This window comes from Sycon ciliatum, chromosome 1 (genome assembly GCF_964019385.1).
Source record: "Sycon ciliatum chromosome 1, ocSycCili1.1, whole genome shotgun sequence".
NCBI lineage: Eukaryota > Metazoa > Porifera > Calcarea > Leucosolenida > Sycettidae > Sycon > Sycon ciliatum.
Genome location: NC_088643.1, coordinates 79,736,148 through 79,754,039, shown reverse-complemented (window position 1 = coordinate 79,754,039; position 17,892 = coordinate 79,736,148). Strand labels below are relative to the sequence as shown.

The 17,892-nt window shown below is 46.6% G+C and overlaps 1 protein-coding gene across 1 annotated transcript in view; it reads left to right on the top strand.

Annotated features, from left to right (window-relative positions):
- The window catches only part of LOC135805720 (adhesion G-protein coupled receptor V1-like), a 79,817-nt gene that overhangs the window by 50,963 nt on the left and 10,962 nt on the right, over positions 1-17,892 (top strand). The window contains exons 62-94 of the mRNA XM_065319805.1: positions 638-799; positions 1,003-1,343; positions 1,644-1,776; positions 1,960-2,148; positions 2,507-2,680; positions 4,376-4,432; positions 4,629-4,757; positions 5,184-5,345; positions 5,601-5,830; positions 6,117-6,276; positions 7,376-7,564; positions 8,008-8,122; positions 8,423-8,542; positions 8,762-9,152; positions 9,445-9,652; positions 10,049-10,140; positions 10,436-10,565; positions 11,066-11,212; positions 11,695-11,906; positions 12,131-12,308; positions 12,513-12,575; positions 12,790-12,889; positions 13,101-13,220; positions 13,433-13,608; positions 13,879-14,326; positions 14,574-14,851; positions 15,228-15,356; positions 15,475-15,624; positions 15,898-16,035; positions 16,373-16,521; positions 16,760-16,961; positions 17,210-17,313; positions 17,640-17,753. Of these exons, the coding sequence (XP_065175877.1) occupies positions 638-799; positions 1,003-1,343; positions 1,644-1,776; positions 1,960-2,148; positions 2,507-2,680; positions 4,376-4,432; positions 4,629-4,757; positions 5,184-5,345; positions 5,601-5,830; positions 6,117-6,276; positions 7,376-7,564; positions 8,008-8,122; positions 8,423-8,542; positions 8,762-9,152; positions 9,445-9,652; positions 10,049-10,140; positions 10,436-10,565; positions 11,066-11,212; positions 11,695-11,906; positions 12,131-12,308; positions 12,513-12,575; positions 12,790-12,889; positions 13,101-13,220; positions 13,433-13,608; positions 13,879-14,326; positions 14,574-14,851; positions 15,228-15,356; positions 15,475-15,624; positions 15,898-16,035; positions 16,373-16,521; positions 16,760-16,961; positions 17,210-17,313; positions 17,640-17,753 (5,690 nt within the window). The remainder of the gene's footprint in view (positions 1-637; positions 800-1,002; positions 1,344-1,643; positions 1,777-1,959; positions 2,149-2,506; positions 2,681-4,375; positions 4,433-4,628; positions 4,758-5,183; positions 5,346-5,600; positions 5,831-6,116; positions 6,277-7,375; positions 7,565-8,007; positions 8,123-8,422; positions 8,543-8,761; positions 9,153-9,444; positions 9,653-10,048; positions 10,141-10,435; positions 10,566-11,065; positions 11,213-11,694; positions 11,907-12,130; positions 12,309-12,512; positions 12,576-12,789; positions 12,890-13,100; positions 13,221-13,432; positions 13,609-13,878; positions 14,327-14,573; positions 14,852-15,227; positions 15,357-15,474; positions 15,625-15,897; positions 16,036-16,372; positions 16,522-16,759; positions 16,962-17,209; positions 17,314-17,639; positions 17,754-17,892) is intronic.

Sequence of the window (17,892 nt, the reverse complement as noted above, 5' to 3'; positions counted from 1 at the left end):
GCATGCTTTTCCATTCACTGATTGACCTGTCAGCGGTCAATCTTCTAGTTGCGGTTTCGGCGTGGTCTGCGCTGCCCTTATTCCGAGTTTGTAGCTTTTGTGTGCATCCTGACTTATGTATGGAGTGTGCTTGCGTGCACGCTTGCTACGCGTTACTTTTGGCAAGCTGGCCATGGTTCTTTTTCGGGCTTAGCTTCCGTTTGATCTTGGCGTGGAGTTAGTTCCAACTTGTGGTGATAACAGACGTTTCTCATTTTCCATCTAGAAGAATAACTAATTTCCTTGGAAGCTCTGTGGTGTTGTGAGTGAACTGGCCGTAAGCCGGCGTGGAGTGCATGTTCTCCAACACCTCCAATAAGGAATGTTTACATGATTTGTTGATGTGTTGGTAGCAGGGAGTGGTTAGTAGTGCTTCTTTGGGTGAAAACTTTTAAACGCAGAATTGAGACCTCCGGATACGGGGGTCGACCTATAACCTGGGTCGACTTACAACCGGTAATATACTGTAATTGCAGACCATTTTCTTTTCTCCGCGCATGCTTCACTTTCCAAGACCTCTAATTATCTCTCTCTTTCACTCTCTCCTATGTGCTAACCATAGCATACTTTGCTTGCATGAACCTGCCGTTTTGCACAGTCCTCCCTCTCAACAGTTGTTAATGAGACGAGTGCTAATCAGTCCGTGGTGCTGACGGTGAATCGTGAAGGCGGTCAGTTTGGCGATATTGACATAGACTGGTCTGTCGCCGGAGCTCACAACACGGGCTCCAACATTGACATTCACCCAACCAGTGGTGTGGTAAGATATCTCATTTCCGTCTATTGACACTTTTTAAAGTGACTAATGGTGTGTTTACTTAGCCACAGAATGCATGCTGGGGATGTTTACGATGGGTGCGCCGGCCATGATTCATGTCCATGGCTGCAATTTTGTGGAGACTGAAGAGGTGATCTTGAACATCTGTTGCAGACATTCCTTCTGTGCTTTTCGGTTATCTGTAGGTCACGGTAAAAAGCGGCACGTCATCAGCCACTATTACTTTGACTGTGTACGCTGACAATGTGGCCGAGCTGAATGAAGTGTCAACCATTACGCTGAACTCGATAATGGGCCGAGGTGGTGTAGCTGCCGGTGGTGATCTCGGACGCCGTGCTACGTTGCAACTAGGCAGAGTAGTGTCCGTGTTGACCGTGCTGGCTAACGACGAGCCGCATGGCGTTGTCCAATGGGCACCTGGCTCGACCAGCGTGACACACAGTGAAGTGGACAACATGAATGTCACCTTCCAGCTGCAGATTGTCAGAGAGTTTGGCCTGATCGGTGATATCCTGGTCTACTACGAGTAAGAAGTGCACCCCCCCCCCCCCCCACACACACACACCTCTTTTATGCACCACCAGAGCTACCCATGCTGCTATAACCCTATTTCCTCAGTAACTGGGCTAGTATGGTCCATTATTATACAGTGATATCCTTATGACCTACATATGGTAGCTTTACGTGTAGGTTTCTTTTTGAAGATAGCAGTGCTCAGCATTCTTGCTCAGAGCGACACGTAGATAAATAGTGATAATTGCGATTGAGTGAGCAAGACGTCTGAAGGTCTGTATTTGTATGTGTGCCTCTGGATGATGTCTTTCAGAACCGCCAATGCCTCTAGTTATCCCACTGATCAGCAGGCAGTTGCAGATGTAGATTACGTCAGCATCAGCAATGGTGTTGTGGAGATAGCTGATGACGCTTCTACGGCTATGGTTTCAGTCAGTCTGCTTCACGTAGGTCACAGCTCTCTTTTTGCAACCTTGATTTTCCTGTTGTAATGGCTGGACTATCGACTGATCCCTGTTTGAATTCGGGAAGATATTGTAGTGATTTTGATTAGTGTGACAAAAAAGTGTAACGACTTTGTGACAAAAAAGTGTAACGACTTCAAACGTATGTTCACATTTTCTCTGCAGGAAAATATCCCAGAGCTTGCTGAAACATTCATTGTCAACATCACCGGTGTTCAGCTGAAGAGCGAAGCGTCTCGAATGAATTCCTCGACTGCTTCTCCCAGAGTGGCATCGCCTGGCAATGAATTGGCTACTGTTACCATCCGGGAGAATGACGAGTCTAGAGGCATTCTGAACGTTGACGCAACCCTGGTAGGCTCTTGATCTGTGCTATCAGCTGTGCTTGCTTGCCTGCCTGCTTGCCTGCCTGCCTGCCTGCCTGCCTGCCTGCCTGCCTGCCTGCCTGCCTGCCTGCCTGCCTGCCTGCCTGCCTGCCTGCCTGCCTGCCTGCCTGCCTGCCTGCCTGCCTGCCTGCCTGCCTGCCTGCCTGCCTGCCTATCTGGCTGCCTGGCTGGCCACGGTTGCCTGTTCATGCCTACAGACACTCACTGTTGCCTTGCTATGTGTACTATGTGTATGTGTATGAAGGGGAGAGGGAGAATACAGAACTGCATGTTGTGCTTAGTTTTCAGATTCCAATTTTGTATCCTGTCTTGTGATGGCACTGCAGAATTCTAATGGTGAACTCCTTGTCACTGAAGGCACTAACCTGGTACTCACTGTTCGACGAAGCTCCGGCTCTTTTGGTACCATTGGCTGCTCCTGGAAGCTGACAGCATTGACGAGCAGCTTGGTGGATGTTAGCGGGCCGGTGAATGGTGTGTTGACTTGGAATGAGCGTGAGGTAAGGTCGAGTTTTCCCTTGTGTGTGTCTGTCTGTCTGTATGTCTGTCTGTCTGTCTGTATGTATGTATGTATGTATGTATGTATGTCAGGGACTAATTTACTTCAAAAAAATTGCATAGCAATAATTGCTACACACCTCGATGTTTGCATAGCAACGCAACAATTTTGCATAGCAGTTTTTTTCCGTCGACAATGCAGTCTTCAGTGCACTTCCACTTATACCGTCAACAAACGCCATGCTGCCTCAAACCACGAAGCGAGGACGCCTTCTCCCTGCACATCTTGCAAAATATCTTGGTCACAGCTCCACCACTCGACTCTGCGCGAATCCATTCTTTTTTGGGATCAAATTCAGCAATCCACTTGTCCACAGTACCTTGCTTCACAGACATGCCGGCAGTGAAGAGGCTTCATCAATAAGGCTAGCAGAATTTTACAAAGATAAGTCCTGAACGGTCGAGACGCCTACTGCTAGAGAAGCAACGCGGTCTAAATCTCAAAAGCAGGTGAAGTACTTGTCGACACTCGCCTCGTGCTTCCTGGGCTGCACTTCAAGTAAGTATTAGTTAGTTAGTTTCCAAGACCAAGTGCACGTGCTGCGGTGCGCGTGCGGAGATAGTGTGACATATGGCCATGGTCCCGCGGCCCGCGCGTGGGTATGGACTATGGTGTAAAATCTACCTGCAGTGCAGGCTGGACAACCACACACACACAGTCTAATCTAGTCACAGTGCATGGCGCGCCATCTAGTCATAGCCCAAATTTGCTAGCAATTCTTTGAGCAAAATATCGGATGCGCAAGTTTCCGGCAACTTTTGAGCAAAATATCGAGTTTTGGTGGGCTTTTCGAAAAATCCAAGGCTTCTTAGGGACTTCCTCAACACAATCAGTCACCAAGGTTGAAAACAAGCACAAAAGTTGTAGAAAACAGACTCATGGCTACATTTCAGTGGAAAGTTGAGCAGCAGCAGGAGCTCAATCAAAAGTATCGTCGTCATCAGCGACAATTATCGTTGAGTTTTCCCTAAAACTCATTTCATCTCGAGCAAAACCAAAGCAAAATACCGACGGAGAAAGGAAATGCCAAGCAGAATATCGAAAATTTTGAGGCAAAATTGTGCGGCAAAATATCGATGTAGGCCGAGCAAATTTGGGCCATGACTAGCGCCATCTCGTGGCGCCAAACCAGCCACACACACTGTAAAGCTACACATGTGCATGCGCTACGCGTGCACTACAAGTCTATGTCCAGGGCCATACTTAGCTGTATGTTGTGTCGCAGTTTACCGCGACTCACTACGAACTTCGAATCGCAGACACTGTGTTTTGCGTCGCAAATTGCGATGCGATACCGGTTAAATTAGTCCCTGTATGTATGTATGTATGTATGTATGTATGTATGTATGTATGTATGTATGTATGTATGTATGTATGTATGTATGTATGTATGTATGTATGTATGTATGTATGTATGTATGTATGTATGTATGTATGTATGTAGTCCAGCTAGCACCCCTATCCTGTCCGTTTAGCATCATGTGTGGAAATTCTGCTTTAGCCATGGAGTTGTGTAGCTGCTTGCTAGCAGTTGACCTTGATGCACTGTGCATGTGGGCGAGTGTTTCCGAGCTATCGCCAAGGTCTGGACTATTCTTCAGGGTTAATGTGTGTGCTTTCTTTCTAATTCGCCCAGGTTGTCAAGACAATCAGTCTTGTGATATTCAACGATGACATACCGGAAATTGTCGAGGTAAGAAAGGTGCTCAGATGTTTCACTCTGACTCCGGTATAGTTCTGTGTAATTGTTGGGGGTAAACCGGTTCACACTGCCCATATTGAATCTAAGCCATGTTGAGCTTCATTTTAGCATAGCGGGTGGAAGGTTCTAGTTTCATTTCTATGACTACTGTTACTTGACAAGTATGTGTGTGTGTGCGTGCTTGCAGAGGTTTTCCATTGAGCTGTTTGCTCCAACGGGAGGTGCTCGTCTCGGTTCCCAGAGCATGATTGTTGTGGCCATTGATCAGAACGACTTTGCCAACGGTCTGATCGGATTTGCTGGTCAAAGCTTGACGGTAAGTAATTGCAATGTTTTCTCTGGTGCAATTTTTGCATGGTGAATTGCTGAGGTGGTGTTTTGTGGACTAGACCCTGCATGGTGAATTGCTGAGGTGGTGTTTTGTGGACTAGACCCTGCATGGTGAATTGCTGAGGTGGTGTTTTGTGGACTAGACCCTGCATGGTGAATTGCTGAGGTGGTGTTTTGTGGACTAGACCCTGCATGGTGAATTGCTGAGGTGGTGTTTTGTGGACTAGACCCTGCATGGTGAATTGCTGAGGTGGTGTTTTGTGGACTAGACCCTGCATGGTGAATTGCTGAGGTGGTGTTTTGTGGACTAGACCCTGGATATTACTGGTTAAGACACTGTCATCTGCTTCGACGGTTTTGACATCTGATGCTATTGCCGATGGCCATGTTGTCCATGTTATGTAAATCTCAGGTCAGCGTACCAGAGGCAACCAGTCCATCTGACACGCAGGCTCAGGTCATGCTCACCGTCTTGCGCTCGTTCGGAACCTTTGGCTTCGTCAATGCTTCCTGGTCGCTTTTGGGAGCTGCATCAGATCTGTCTCCAGTGAGCGGTTCGGTGTTCTTCCTGCCGGTAAGAGTGTAGCGTAGATCTGTTCATTACTACTAGTCCATAGCACTCTTTTGTTGGCTGCTGACTCTTGGTATGCACTGCTGAAAGTGCCTTGAGCAAAATATTGAAGCCTGCTAGGCCCATCCTCTGTGCCTTGATTCTGAAAGCCAGCATGGCCATTGTAACGTGTGAGAAGATTTGTCTTCAAATCCAGGTATGATTTGGGTTTCTACGAGGTAGATCTAATCACTTCTATTCTCTATTACCTGATTACAGAATGAAACTAGCCAAAACATTGTCATAAATTCGCTGCCGGACATTATCCCGGAAGGGGAAGAGCGCTTCACAATAGCTTTGACAGCAACGAGCGGTGGTGCATCGCTAAGGCCTGGCTTCCAACAAGCGACAATCATCATCCCTGCCAACGATGATGCCTTCGGTATCTTCTCAATTTCACCGGTAACTGGTGACATCTACACTGCAGAGGGTGCGAATGTGGCTGTAAAGTACGTATCAATTGCTTTTGTTCTTGCCTGTCTGTATGGAGTTCTCTGTAGCACTTATTCCATTCCCTCTAACTGTTATGCTGGCACAAGAGTGTCTTGGACTACCAATGTTTGATCTCCTTGTAAACTTTCGATGTGTGCACGCGTGTGAGAGTTTTGTAGTCGAAATTTCTGCGAGAGCTGAAATCAACTGTTGTGTCTTGCTTGTACGAAACTGTTTCCACTCACTGAGCTAGTCAACACGACTTTGTACTAAGAAGCTACTTGTGTTTGTTCTTTGTCGCAGTATTGTGCGTGGTGGAGGAACCTTCCGTGATGTCAGGGTGTCCTACCGCATCAGTGCAGCGGACGCGAAATTTGCCGATGACACCGCTTCAACCTTCTTCCCTGCATCTGGAACCGTTACGTTCTTGGCCGGTAGCAATACCTCGTCTGTTGTCTTGCGGGTAAGGCACAAAAAAACTTCTTCCTTCGCAAACTCAGTAGGTCACTTGTTTTCTTGCCATTTTCTTACCGTATACTCATGATCTTGTATGAAATCCATGCTTGAATGGAAGCTGTTTTTTTGCTATATAATAAAGTTAATACTCATAAAAAGGACACACTTCAGGCTCATTACAAACATCTTGAAAGTTTTCGTCTTCACAAGTATACTTGTGTGAGGAACGTCACCTCACAATTAACTAGACCACCAGAAAAACAACCGGACAAGACACCTACGTGCGTGGCAGTGACAGGAACCGCATCAACCAGAAGAATAACAAGATCGGCAACGGCGGCGATGGCAGCGACTAAAGCACAGACAGAGGCAACGGCTAGGGTCCACTCGACTAGCCATGTGAAATCGGATGTGTCCACCGCACATGCTGATTGTTCTGATGTTAGTTCTGATAAGTATGAGTCGTCCATTGCTAGTCATTTGTTTGAGCATCCTGATTGTCGTGCTGTGTATTCGGATGATTGTTTTTCGATTGTGTCACGTGTACGCTGTGCTAGATTGCTGAATGTTTTGGAAGCTGTATACATCCACACAAGGAAACCCAACCTTTGCAAGCAGAAACAAATCAAATTCACACTTAGGCTGTTAGGTAGGTCGTCAAAACCTCGTTAGTTACATGTATGTCCAGTGGTTGTCTCTTGTTGTCGCACTACATGTCGCGCTTATTGAGTTTTCTCGCATTTGCACCTTTGTGTCATTATTGCAATTTTCGCTGTTTACTTTAGCTATCTTCTTTCTTTCTTTCTTTCTTTTTGCGCTGTTTTACCACCTTCTTACTGTATTTAATCCACTGTTCCTGTTCCTTTTCCCTTGCCTGTATTTCACCTGATGAGAAGGCTTGAAAGTATACTTGTGAAGACGAAAACTTTCAAGATGTTTGTAATGAGCCTGAAGTGTGTCCTTTTTATGAGTATTATCGCATTTTTGTCTCAGAGGAAACTGTTTAATAAAGTTAAATTAATGTTTTTTTGACTGTGCTCGTAAGCCATCCTTGCTTAGTCATAGTCTCACCAAGGCATGTCTTGGATGTATTCCTGTGCCCACAGGTTCTCTCTGATGTGCATCCCGAGGAGGCAAGGTCCTACACCTTCCAGCTGACCCAGGTTGACAACGGTGGTCGGCTGGGCACAATCAACACGGCAAGCCGAATCACAGTGGTGGCCAGCAATAATCCGCATGGCACCGTGCAGATTGCTTCATCGCTGCTGCAGCGCGTCGCCGAGGATGTTGGCAGTGTAAGCATTTCCCACAGAGTGCAGGTCTCTCACTACGTAGGCCACTATTATATTATGTGTTCTTAACCTGTTCCTGTTGTATTTGAGTATTCTGGCGAGTGGCAAAGCCAACGGGTGTCTCTTCGGCATTACATGTAGGTTTTTGTGTTGGCTGGACAGTATGACTGTTTTTCAATGCTATTACGTAACGTGCTACCCATCATAGAGATGTACCAGCCATCACTGCCTATGACCAAACATTCTCTTCTGATATCATCATTATCTTTAACTCCAGCATCCCAGGATTGTATCTCTCTTTTGTTAGAATGGCCTGCGGGGATGCTATGGAGCCATGGCAACTAACTATTGTCATTAGTTGGCTTCTTCAGCTCCTGATGCCAGCGCGGATAGGCATTGATGATTATAGTAACCGTATCATGGATTGCATTTGCCCCTGCATACAGGTTTCGTTCACTCTTACACGTACTGGTGGAAGCATTGGACCTATCCGTGTCGACTATACAGTTGGTGGTGGCTTGGCTACCCTTGGGTCTGACTATACCTCTCCACCCGTTGCCAGTAAGCACCAATGCACTCTTTGCCTGTCCCCAATGAAACATATTCATTATGTCCCCTGCTTGAACCATATTCATTGTGTCCCCTGCGCGAACCATATTCATTAGTACTTCAAAAACAAAGTCTAATTTCTTGCACTTGCTCGCACCTTAGTCCTTAGTTTATGTAGAACGACTTGCAGTGTGTGGACGTTGCTTAACCTTTTCTGCTGAGTTACGTTTCCATCTATGTGTGCAGGGCTATGAGGGTCTTTGCAAGAGACTATGTTGAGTGGCATGTGTGTTGTTCTGTGCTCGTGTTCAGGTGTCATCCTCAACAGCACGGTGATTAGCTCTGTGATCACTATTCCCATTGTGAATGATCCCTTGCCGGAGCTTACCGAGGATTTCTTCCTTGTGCTGACGTCAGTGCAGTTCATTGGTGGTACGTCTTGCTTGCATCAGTTCTGTGGTAATGTCTATGAGCTTTGGGTCAGTTGTGATATTTGTGGCTTCTGCTACGTATAGATTATTAGTTGGGCTAAATAGATCGTGTATTGGCACTCAGTATGCGTGGCTTTGATACTACAACAGTTGCACTGTGCCAATATCTTCAGTGCATGTAAGTTATCTTGTTTTCTGTATTTTTGTGTTTTTTTAATAGGTCCACTCAACACTACCGTTCTACCAGCTGGCTACCCAGTAAATATCGCACCAACTCTTGGCTTGGCTGTTCGGGCACAGGTTGATATTCTAGAGAATGACAATGCACATGGTGTAATAGAGTTTGCACTGACCTCCACTGCCATAGACTTGCACGAAGGGGCTGGTCTCTACACCCTACAGCTGATGCGAACGGGAGGACTGTTCGGAGCAGTCTCGGTCCAGTACATGGCGTTGAACCTCTCCGCTCACGGCAATGGTGTTGACTTTGGTAGCCTAGCAGCGCCATCAGCTGGTGTTGTTATCTTTGCTGCCAATCAGTCCACAGCCTCTTTGGATTTGGTCATTATTGACGACCAGGTCGCTGAATTGCAGGAACGATTTCAGATCAGGTAAACTCCCCACATTGTATGCTCAGCTACTGGTCCATTACAGGACTCAGTTTAGAGTTTAGACCTACATGTATTATTCTTACGTTGCTTTCGGAAATGAGATCACCCCATGCATGTAGGATGACTCACTTCCCCGGTGTATTAGGTAAAGGCACTCCATATCTAATTCATGGATTTTGGACACAGCCATATTAGGAATGTCCATGCACCTACCTCTAGTTATATCATTGCTATCGACTCTACCCTTTACTGCTGGTGTGCGTTCCTCCCTTTCCTTTGATGATATCTACAGACTGCAGAATCCCACAAATGGTGCAGTCCTTGGCACTCAGACCCTATCAACGATCACCATCAGCAGCAGTGACGATCCCAGTGGAATATTTGGATTCAGCGCAGCCACTTTGAGTGGCTTTGTGGTGAACAATCCCAGCGTAGCCAGTGGTGCATCTAGCATTCGTCTGACACTAGAACGTTCTGCTGGCTTGAATGGCAATGTCACGGTAAGTCACCATAGCCAACAGCAGCATACGCCTTTGCGCCTTTGCACCATAGTGAATTCGCCAACAATAGTCACTTAACAAACTCTCAGATTCCCACTCCCTAGCTCTGTCTGCCTGTTTTTCTCCCACTCTGTCTGCCTCTCTCTCTCTCTCTCATGATCTCTCTCTCTCTCTCTCTCTCTCTCTCTCTCTCTCTCTCTCTCTCTCTCTCTCTCTCTCTCTCTCTCTCTCTCGTTCTCTCTCTCTCTCTCTCTCTCTCTCTCCATTTTTTGCTGTGTGTATTTCTCACTTATAAAGCCACAAATTGAGGATATTTTTTCTTAACGTTGGAGATGAGAACTTTGGACATGGCTTAGCTTATCTATTGTTGTATTCTGTTGTATGTATCGTTCCTAGGTGTTCTATGACCTGTTTGGTTCTGATCCATCTCGTCTACACACGGACATCTTGCCAATCCAAGGATCTGTTACTTTCCTTCAAGGACAACAGTAAGAGCTAATTCACAGTGTTTTGAAGGCACCTTGGTTATTTGTAAAACTACTGGGCAAATGGGCAGTGTTTTAGGGAACATACTCGGTGCGAAAACTGGCTGCATCCATGGTAGTAATGGTACGGGTATATTGCGTTCATGGCCTATATGATGTATATGCAGTTTTAGGTGAGCTCCAAACAGGACCTAAACAAGATTTCCTAATTCCAGTACAGAGCGGTTGAAGGAGACTGACCGGTTTGCTAGATAATGTGCTTCAGAAGTTTGTGTGTGTTTCTCTTCATGTTGTGTAGGTCCAGTGCCTTTGACCTGAATATTGTTGCTGATGATATGCCAGAGCTGGAAGAAGTCTTCTATGTGCGCCTGACTCGTTTGACCGGTGGAGGGCGCTTCAATGCATCCAATGTCAACACGACTATTACGGTATGATAGTATGATGTTGCCTGGCGCGTGTAGTTGTACTTGTGGTAGCATGTATGCTCCATCAATACGATGATGTCCGCCATGGCTGGGACACATAGCTTTTACTCTGTGAAGTATGTTTATACAGCATATGTATGGGTGTGGTATACATGTATAAGTATGCGTGTACAGCATATGTATGGGTGTGGTATACATGTATAAGTATGCGTGTACAGCATATGTATGGGTGTAGTATACATGTGTAAATCAATGCCCTGGTGATGCGTAATGGGTGAAATATTGGCAACATCTTCATTTATTCGGCGCAGCTGAGAGCCTGTTCGTGGAATGGAGGTGTTTTCCAGCGCAAGTAATATGCTGCAGGGGAGTTGAGAGTTCTGAAGAAGATTGAATGATTTCACATCATTATGCCAGTAGTTTTTTTCAGTTCATCTGCTCTTTATTTCAGACTCTAGTTGTAATAATGTTGCTGTCTCCTTGTGCTCCGCACCATCACATAGATCCGGCCACACAACAACCCGCACGGAGTCATTTCTTTCACTGGCCAATCACTCCTTGTGAGAAGCCTGTCCGAGCCGGCTGCTGGCAGTACGTCTAACCTGACATTCACTGTGACTCGTGCCGACGGTCTCTTTGGAAGTGTAGCTGTGAGTACACTACGACTAGTATTGTGGAAGACTAGATCATGTAGATCATGTAGATCATGTAGATCATGTAGATCATGTATGAGGTATTTGTATACGGTACGGTTGTGTCTAGGTACTAGCATTTGTCATCCTCCTACCTGTTCCTGGGCAAGGATGACAGAGCGCTCTCTGCTATGTTATGGTTCTTGACACTGCTCTTTGGTCATTATCATTGTATAGTGTCACTATCTGTTCCTCTCACCCTCATTTAATCACACGCACACACACGCACATGCATATGCACACTCACACACACACACACACACGCACGCACGCACGCACACCCACACACGCACGCACACATGCACGCACACACACACATGCACACACACACACACACACACACACACACACACACACACTACACATATTATATGTTACACACATTTCCTGTCAATTTCTATTGTACTCCTAATTGGGCATGTTCCTTTGCTTGCTTGAAGGTGTCATGGAGTGTCACTGGAACTAAGCTTGCCGACATCAAATCCTCTTCAGGAGTGGCTACCTTGGCTGAGGGACAGCGGACAGCCAGCTTTATTGTGGAAATTCTTCCCGATGCCACCCCAGAACTTGAGCAACGGTTCTATGTCATGCTCAGTGCACCCACTGGCGGTGCCTTGCTTGGCACTCAGCTCTACTCAAACTTCTCTGTGCTGTGAGTACTCAGCAGTTTTGTGTACTTTATCAAGTGTGCCCCAAAATCTGTATCCTGTTACCCGTGCGCACGCAGAATGGAAAAAGAAACGATCGCGTAAGAGTTATAAGTTGCATTCCACCAATTTACCCAGGTATTGAACCTAGTGCATTCCCTATCACTATTTGCTCTTTTTCCAATGTTGTTGACGTCTGTGTATCTCAATCTCTTTTGTGTGTATTTAGGGCAAACGATGTCCCGCACGGCTCCTTCCAGCTTATTCCCGGCGGTCAGAGTGTTGTTGTGAACCGTACACTGGTGAATGCTGGTGTTTCCGCTGGTCGCTACATCCAGTTGTCAGTGCTGCGTCAGCTTGGTCTGATCGGAAATGTCACCGTTTCGATTAACATCACATTCGCAGAGGTGAGGCAGGCTATGATTTGTGATGAGTTGTGAAATGACAGCAGAGATGTTGTTTGTTGTTTGATCGATGCTTCTGTGGTGGGTACATTTTTCAAGGTTCGGCCGTGCATACACTTTATCCAGTGCCCTTGTTTGTAAAACTGTGTTTGTGGATGACGTCAAAGTAGATCATTTATTGTGGATTTGTGGGTTTTCTTCTGGCAGACTCCATCACACCTTCCAACATCTTATCTTGCCAGCGTCTTTGCACCATCTGGACAAGGCATGGTAAGTAGAGTGCGCATTGTAGTGCCTATGGCACTGCTGGGTGATTTGTCTTCATCAGTGTGACAGGGACACATTTAGCAATTGATTTTGAATGTCGTGGCGCGAACAACGTAACCGGATCATGATTGGACAGACAGCCTCTTGTGATTCCGCTCTGCAATCAGATGAGAACAATTTCCTTGTGTCTGTGTGCTGATGTGCTGATGTGCTGCAGATATCTACAACAATAGCTATCAGTCCATCTTTCTTCTTCCAACCAACATCAACATTTGTAGTGGCCATTGCTGGTGTGAGCATGGCTCCTGGCTCTCAGGGTAGGTGCCTTTGACTTTGTTGCCGCAGCCAACTCTATTCTTCTGCAATTATGCAATGTCATAGCGCCATATATAAAGACTACAAGCACCACAGCGATCTGTCACTATTTTTCCAATCATTGATGCTGCCTTTATTCCACTCTCTATTAAAGTATCTGTATAGTCTGTGATTAATTAATGGAGTGGGATGTCTTCGTGTGATTTGTCACAGCACCTGGAAATCCGCCAGTTGTCGGTGCTTATGCTCGCGAAGTTCTCACCATCACAGAGCTGGACTCCAACTCGATCTGCTCCTTCGCCACCAGTTCACTTCAACTTGCCGTTGATGACTGTGAGTGCATTTTACTAGCACCTTATTACTAGAGTGCTGCTGCACTCTCCCATGGCATTGCTTGCATGCTTTTACAGCTGATAAGGAGCAGAAGACATTCTGTCTCTCTCGTTGGTGCTATTCTTCTTTCAATTTCTTTGTTCTGCCACTTTCTTTCTATTGCCGTAATGAAGTAGAATGCTCCTTTTCTTCATTGTGTTGTTTTTCTTTAGCTGCAGCAAGTGGCATGAATAATGTGATGGCGGCGGTGACACGTGCAGGCCTTCTGGGAGACGTGTCTGTATCATGGCGCAGCGTGGTGACTGGATCAAACAGCAGCACGCTATCACCTGCTACTGGCAGTGTGATGGTCGCCGACACCACCAGAATGATGTCCTTCGGTGTTACGGTTAGTTGCACATCGCGCCACTCACACTTGGGCACTAGTACCTAGGCTTTCGACAATATACTAGTAGCAGTTACTGGTGGTGATGTTATGCTGGCATGGTAGTGTTATTTGGTGCTATATCCTTTGCTAAGTGGTGCATCCGACTCTTCAGTCAGAGGTAGATGTTCCACTGATTTAGTCCTTGAGATCATGTATGAAATGAGGCAGCATTCGTGTTAGTAGTGGTTTTGTTCACAGTGTACATGCCATACCTTGTTTGCATTGTTTCAGGCGACCCCTACTTCATCTTCCCTGCAAGATGCCGCGGCCATGTCACTTCTGCTGGAGATGGTTACAACGAGCACTGTGGGTAGTGCTCGCCTCGCAGCAGCATCTCTCCAGGCCAGCATTGAGCCACACGGAGTCGTTCGCCTTGCACCCAACAGTCAGCAGCTATCTGTACTGGAGGCCAGTGGTGCCAGTATCACTCTCACCGTATGGCGACAGTACGGTGCGGCCGGCAACATCACGGTGTTCTACGCCACTCGTGCACTGGCCTCGGCCACCGACAAAGCCCTGCCTGGCTCGGACTACACTGCCGTGAATTCCAGTCTCACAATGTATGCTGGTCAGACTATTGCCACCGTACGAATCGACATCACCAACGACGATATTCCAGAGGATACCGAACAGTTCCAGGTCTTCCTTGTATCTGTGAGGCGTGCAGACGGCATGCAGAGTAAGTACCTCCGCTACTCCGAATCTTTGCAAGTCTTAGTGATATGAGTCTAGCGTTTGTCTGGTCTGTTTCCAATAGGGCAGTTGTTCTTCAAACTATTACCATTCTGTACTGCGCTAGTGAAGTAGAGTTTTATGAAGCAGGCAGGGTCAAACTTCGCCCCATTTGATTCAGCTTGTTCGTCTTGGCAGTGTTGTCAAACTGGGCCCATCCTGTGTGCCTGTGTGCTGGGTCTGTTTCCATGCAGCTGTTCCAGCATCACCCCGCTTGCACAGTACCCTGACAACGTCGGTGGTTACCATCACCGATGACGATGACCCCTCCGGCGTCTTCTCTCTAGCGCCGAGCAGTAGCAATCTGCAGTTGTCTGAGGGTCAAAGTATGAGCATCATTGTCGATCGTATGCGCGGACAGTTCGGCCCCGCATCCGTCACAATTTCCACCGTTGTTCTGACAAGCGTTGTAGCTGATCAGAGGGCCTCAACATCAGACTTTGTTCCCATCAGCACTGTTCTGATGTTTGCTGTAAGCACTGGTTTTAGTGGAGAGCCTGGCCTGATCACATACTATCTTATCACCTGCATGAAACTGTACGGGAGACTAATCCATCCATGTGCAGTGGACCCACTCGGCATGAATCTTTGGGGATCGGGAAATTATTCCCTTGTCAGAATTCCGTGGTAACGAAATCTTTTCTGTGTAATGTGTTAAACAAGCAGTTCTGTATTTTCTCTATGTGTAACACTCAAATCTTGTCTTTTGCGTGTTCGTGGCCAAGTTGAGAAATCATAATTATTGCTGTGTTCAAATACAATCGCATTATTGTGTGACGACTATGTGGTATGTGTGTGTGCGTGTGTGCATGCGTACGTCCGTGCGTGTGTCTATTTTGCCTGTACAGAATGGCCAGAAGACGGCCAACGTCACCTTGTCAATCATCAACGATAACATTCCCGAGATAAATGAAACGTTTGGCATTGCGCTCAGCAGTCCGACTGGTGGTGCCCGACTTAGTGCCACGCCTGACACGGTGAGTGTCTGGTCTTGTCGGCAGTCTTCTGTGAATTGAGTATGACTTGTATTCTAAGTGTGAATGAAGTGTATTAATTGTGTAATCTCCTTCTATTGGTCTGATCCCATACATACAGACATCGACAACAGTTGTAATTCCAGGCAATGACAACCAGTATGGAGACTTTGGCTTCAAAGAGAATTACACTGTCACCGTGAATGAGGACACTTCCCCGTCAGTCAGCCTCACGATTTTGAGAAATGCAGGAACCTTCGGCTCTGCGGTGGTGAGTGCATGGACTTGTTCCTGTCACTTTGTTTTTATTCTCTTTATGACAAGATCCTGTTTCTACGGAGCAGTGCATTTGGTGTGGTCATTGTGGTGACATCAGCCATCTTACTGTTGACAGCCTCTGTGAAGATTTCCAGGCCTATATGCTCATTGTTGACATTTTTCATGCTGGTTGGTACAGTTTTCTTGCACTTTTACAGTTTCCCTGTGCAACAAGTTCCTGTGTGCTTGAACTGTTCATTTGATCGTGATGTATTGCTTGTCTCAGATTCACTGGATAACCAGGAGAGATCCTACGGGAACGGCTGGTGGTTTCCCAGAGCAGCTGGTAGCCCATCAGGGTGATGTTGTCTTCCAACAAGGTGACAAGGAAAAGAGCTTCCAGATTACCCTGAGCAACGACACGGTAGGTGCATGTGACCATGTTGCTTCTGATGTACGGTGCACGGTGTACGGTGTGTGTGTAGTGTGCCCGTGATATCGCTATTCTGTTATTCTGGGTGGGGCCTGGGCAATCGCTCAGAGTGTTTATGGCAGCATTGTTACTCACTCATTGCTGATATTACACCAGAGTCCCTGTTGGTGTGTTAGAAGGAACCGTGTAACTTCAAGGCAGCCACAAATACTGTCAAACGGCTTCTTTCTAAACGTCAATACTTCTCTTTGAAGTACATGTAATGGCCCTCACCCTACCCCTCACCCTACTTTCTTTTCTAACACTGTTATTACAATCATGTGTGCAGATCCCTGAACCAGCATCGACGTTCTACATCTTCTTGCAAACCGTCATGCCTGACTCTAAGGCCATTCTCGGCTCTACCCGTTTGGCGAGAATCAATTCGCAGTCCAACGATGCAGCCGATGGTGTCTATGAGTTTGACCAAAACTCCAGGTAATGCCGCTTTAGTAGTTTTTAAATTGAATGTTTGTACGTTTGCCCTTGGTACGACTTCTCACCCATACATCTAATCTCCTGGTTGTTGTTGATGTTACTGCTGGTATGTGAGACCTGATTTGTCCAAGCGTGACCTGTTGAAGTGTTTGTAGACTGTATCTCATGTTTCCTAATCTGCAAGATACTCAGGCATTGTACGCAAAACGGTTTGTGTGTTGTCTTTGTGCGTGTGCAGACTTGTGGTTGCAGAGCCTGGAGCAGGGTCCGTCACACTGTTGGTAACACGTCCTAGTGGCCTGTCAGCCTCGTCAGTCCAGTGCAGGCCAATACCACTGACCGCAGTGCCAATGATTTACGGCGAGGAGGCCACAGCTGCTCGCCCGAATGTTGACTACATTTTCAGTGAAGCGCAGACCTTGTCATTCAGTGTTGGACAGGTAAGGACAGGTAACAGCAGGCACTTGGCATTCATGAAATTATTGCAACTGGGTACGTCGATAGACTACACTTTTCGCATTTTCATATCGCCGTTCACATGCTACTGACAAGATAGAAAAAAACTGGCATTTGTGACAATGTCTACATCCAATGTCGCAGTCCAACGGAGCAAACTTCTACTTTCTGTGCTTGCTACTAGGTGTTGGTTATACACTCATTCTATTCTATATGTTTGTGCTGGTTGCAGACTTCTGGACTATGCCAGGTCTCTCTCATTCCCAAGATGTCTCAGACTGACATAGCACCCAGCGTGTTCAACGTAACACTGGTGAATCCAGGCGGTCTTGCCACGTAAGTACCGAGTGTAGCTGCGCCAATGTTCTCTGTCGCAACATGCATGGCTAGGGGAAGGGAGCATACACGCGTACATTCAGACCACAAGCGCAACGGCAACTTGTTGTGCATCTCGAGAACTTCTGTATACCCTTGAAACAGGAGTATCACCAGCCGCTCTTTCCTTACTGTGTAGCAAATGCTTTGTCCATTCGTCGTTTTATCTGTTCAAGGTCATGCACCGACTGGAGTGTGTGACTATTTGTTCATCAATAGAATGCTTATGTTCTTACTTGCTCCTACCACTATGCGTTGTCCCTTGTAATCTCTGCACTGCCTTGTAGTTTGGGTGAATACCACACGGCAGAAGTGGTAGTGACGTACTCCAACAACATTCGCGAAATCTCCGACTTCAGAGACACAATTGAGAATACGCCAACTCCACAGGACATTGAGAAGTAAGTTTCTAGTTCTATGTCTGGGACCCTGTATGTATGCTGTGTTCTCATGGTTGCATGTACAGTAGGTATCGGTTATAGCGTGGGTGTTTGAAAAACGACATTTGATTCTTATTGCCGATATTTCTTACACACGATA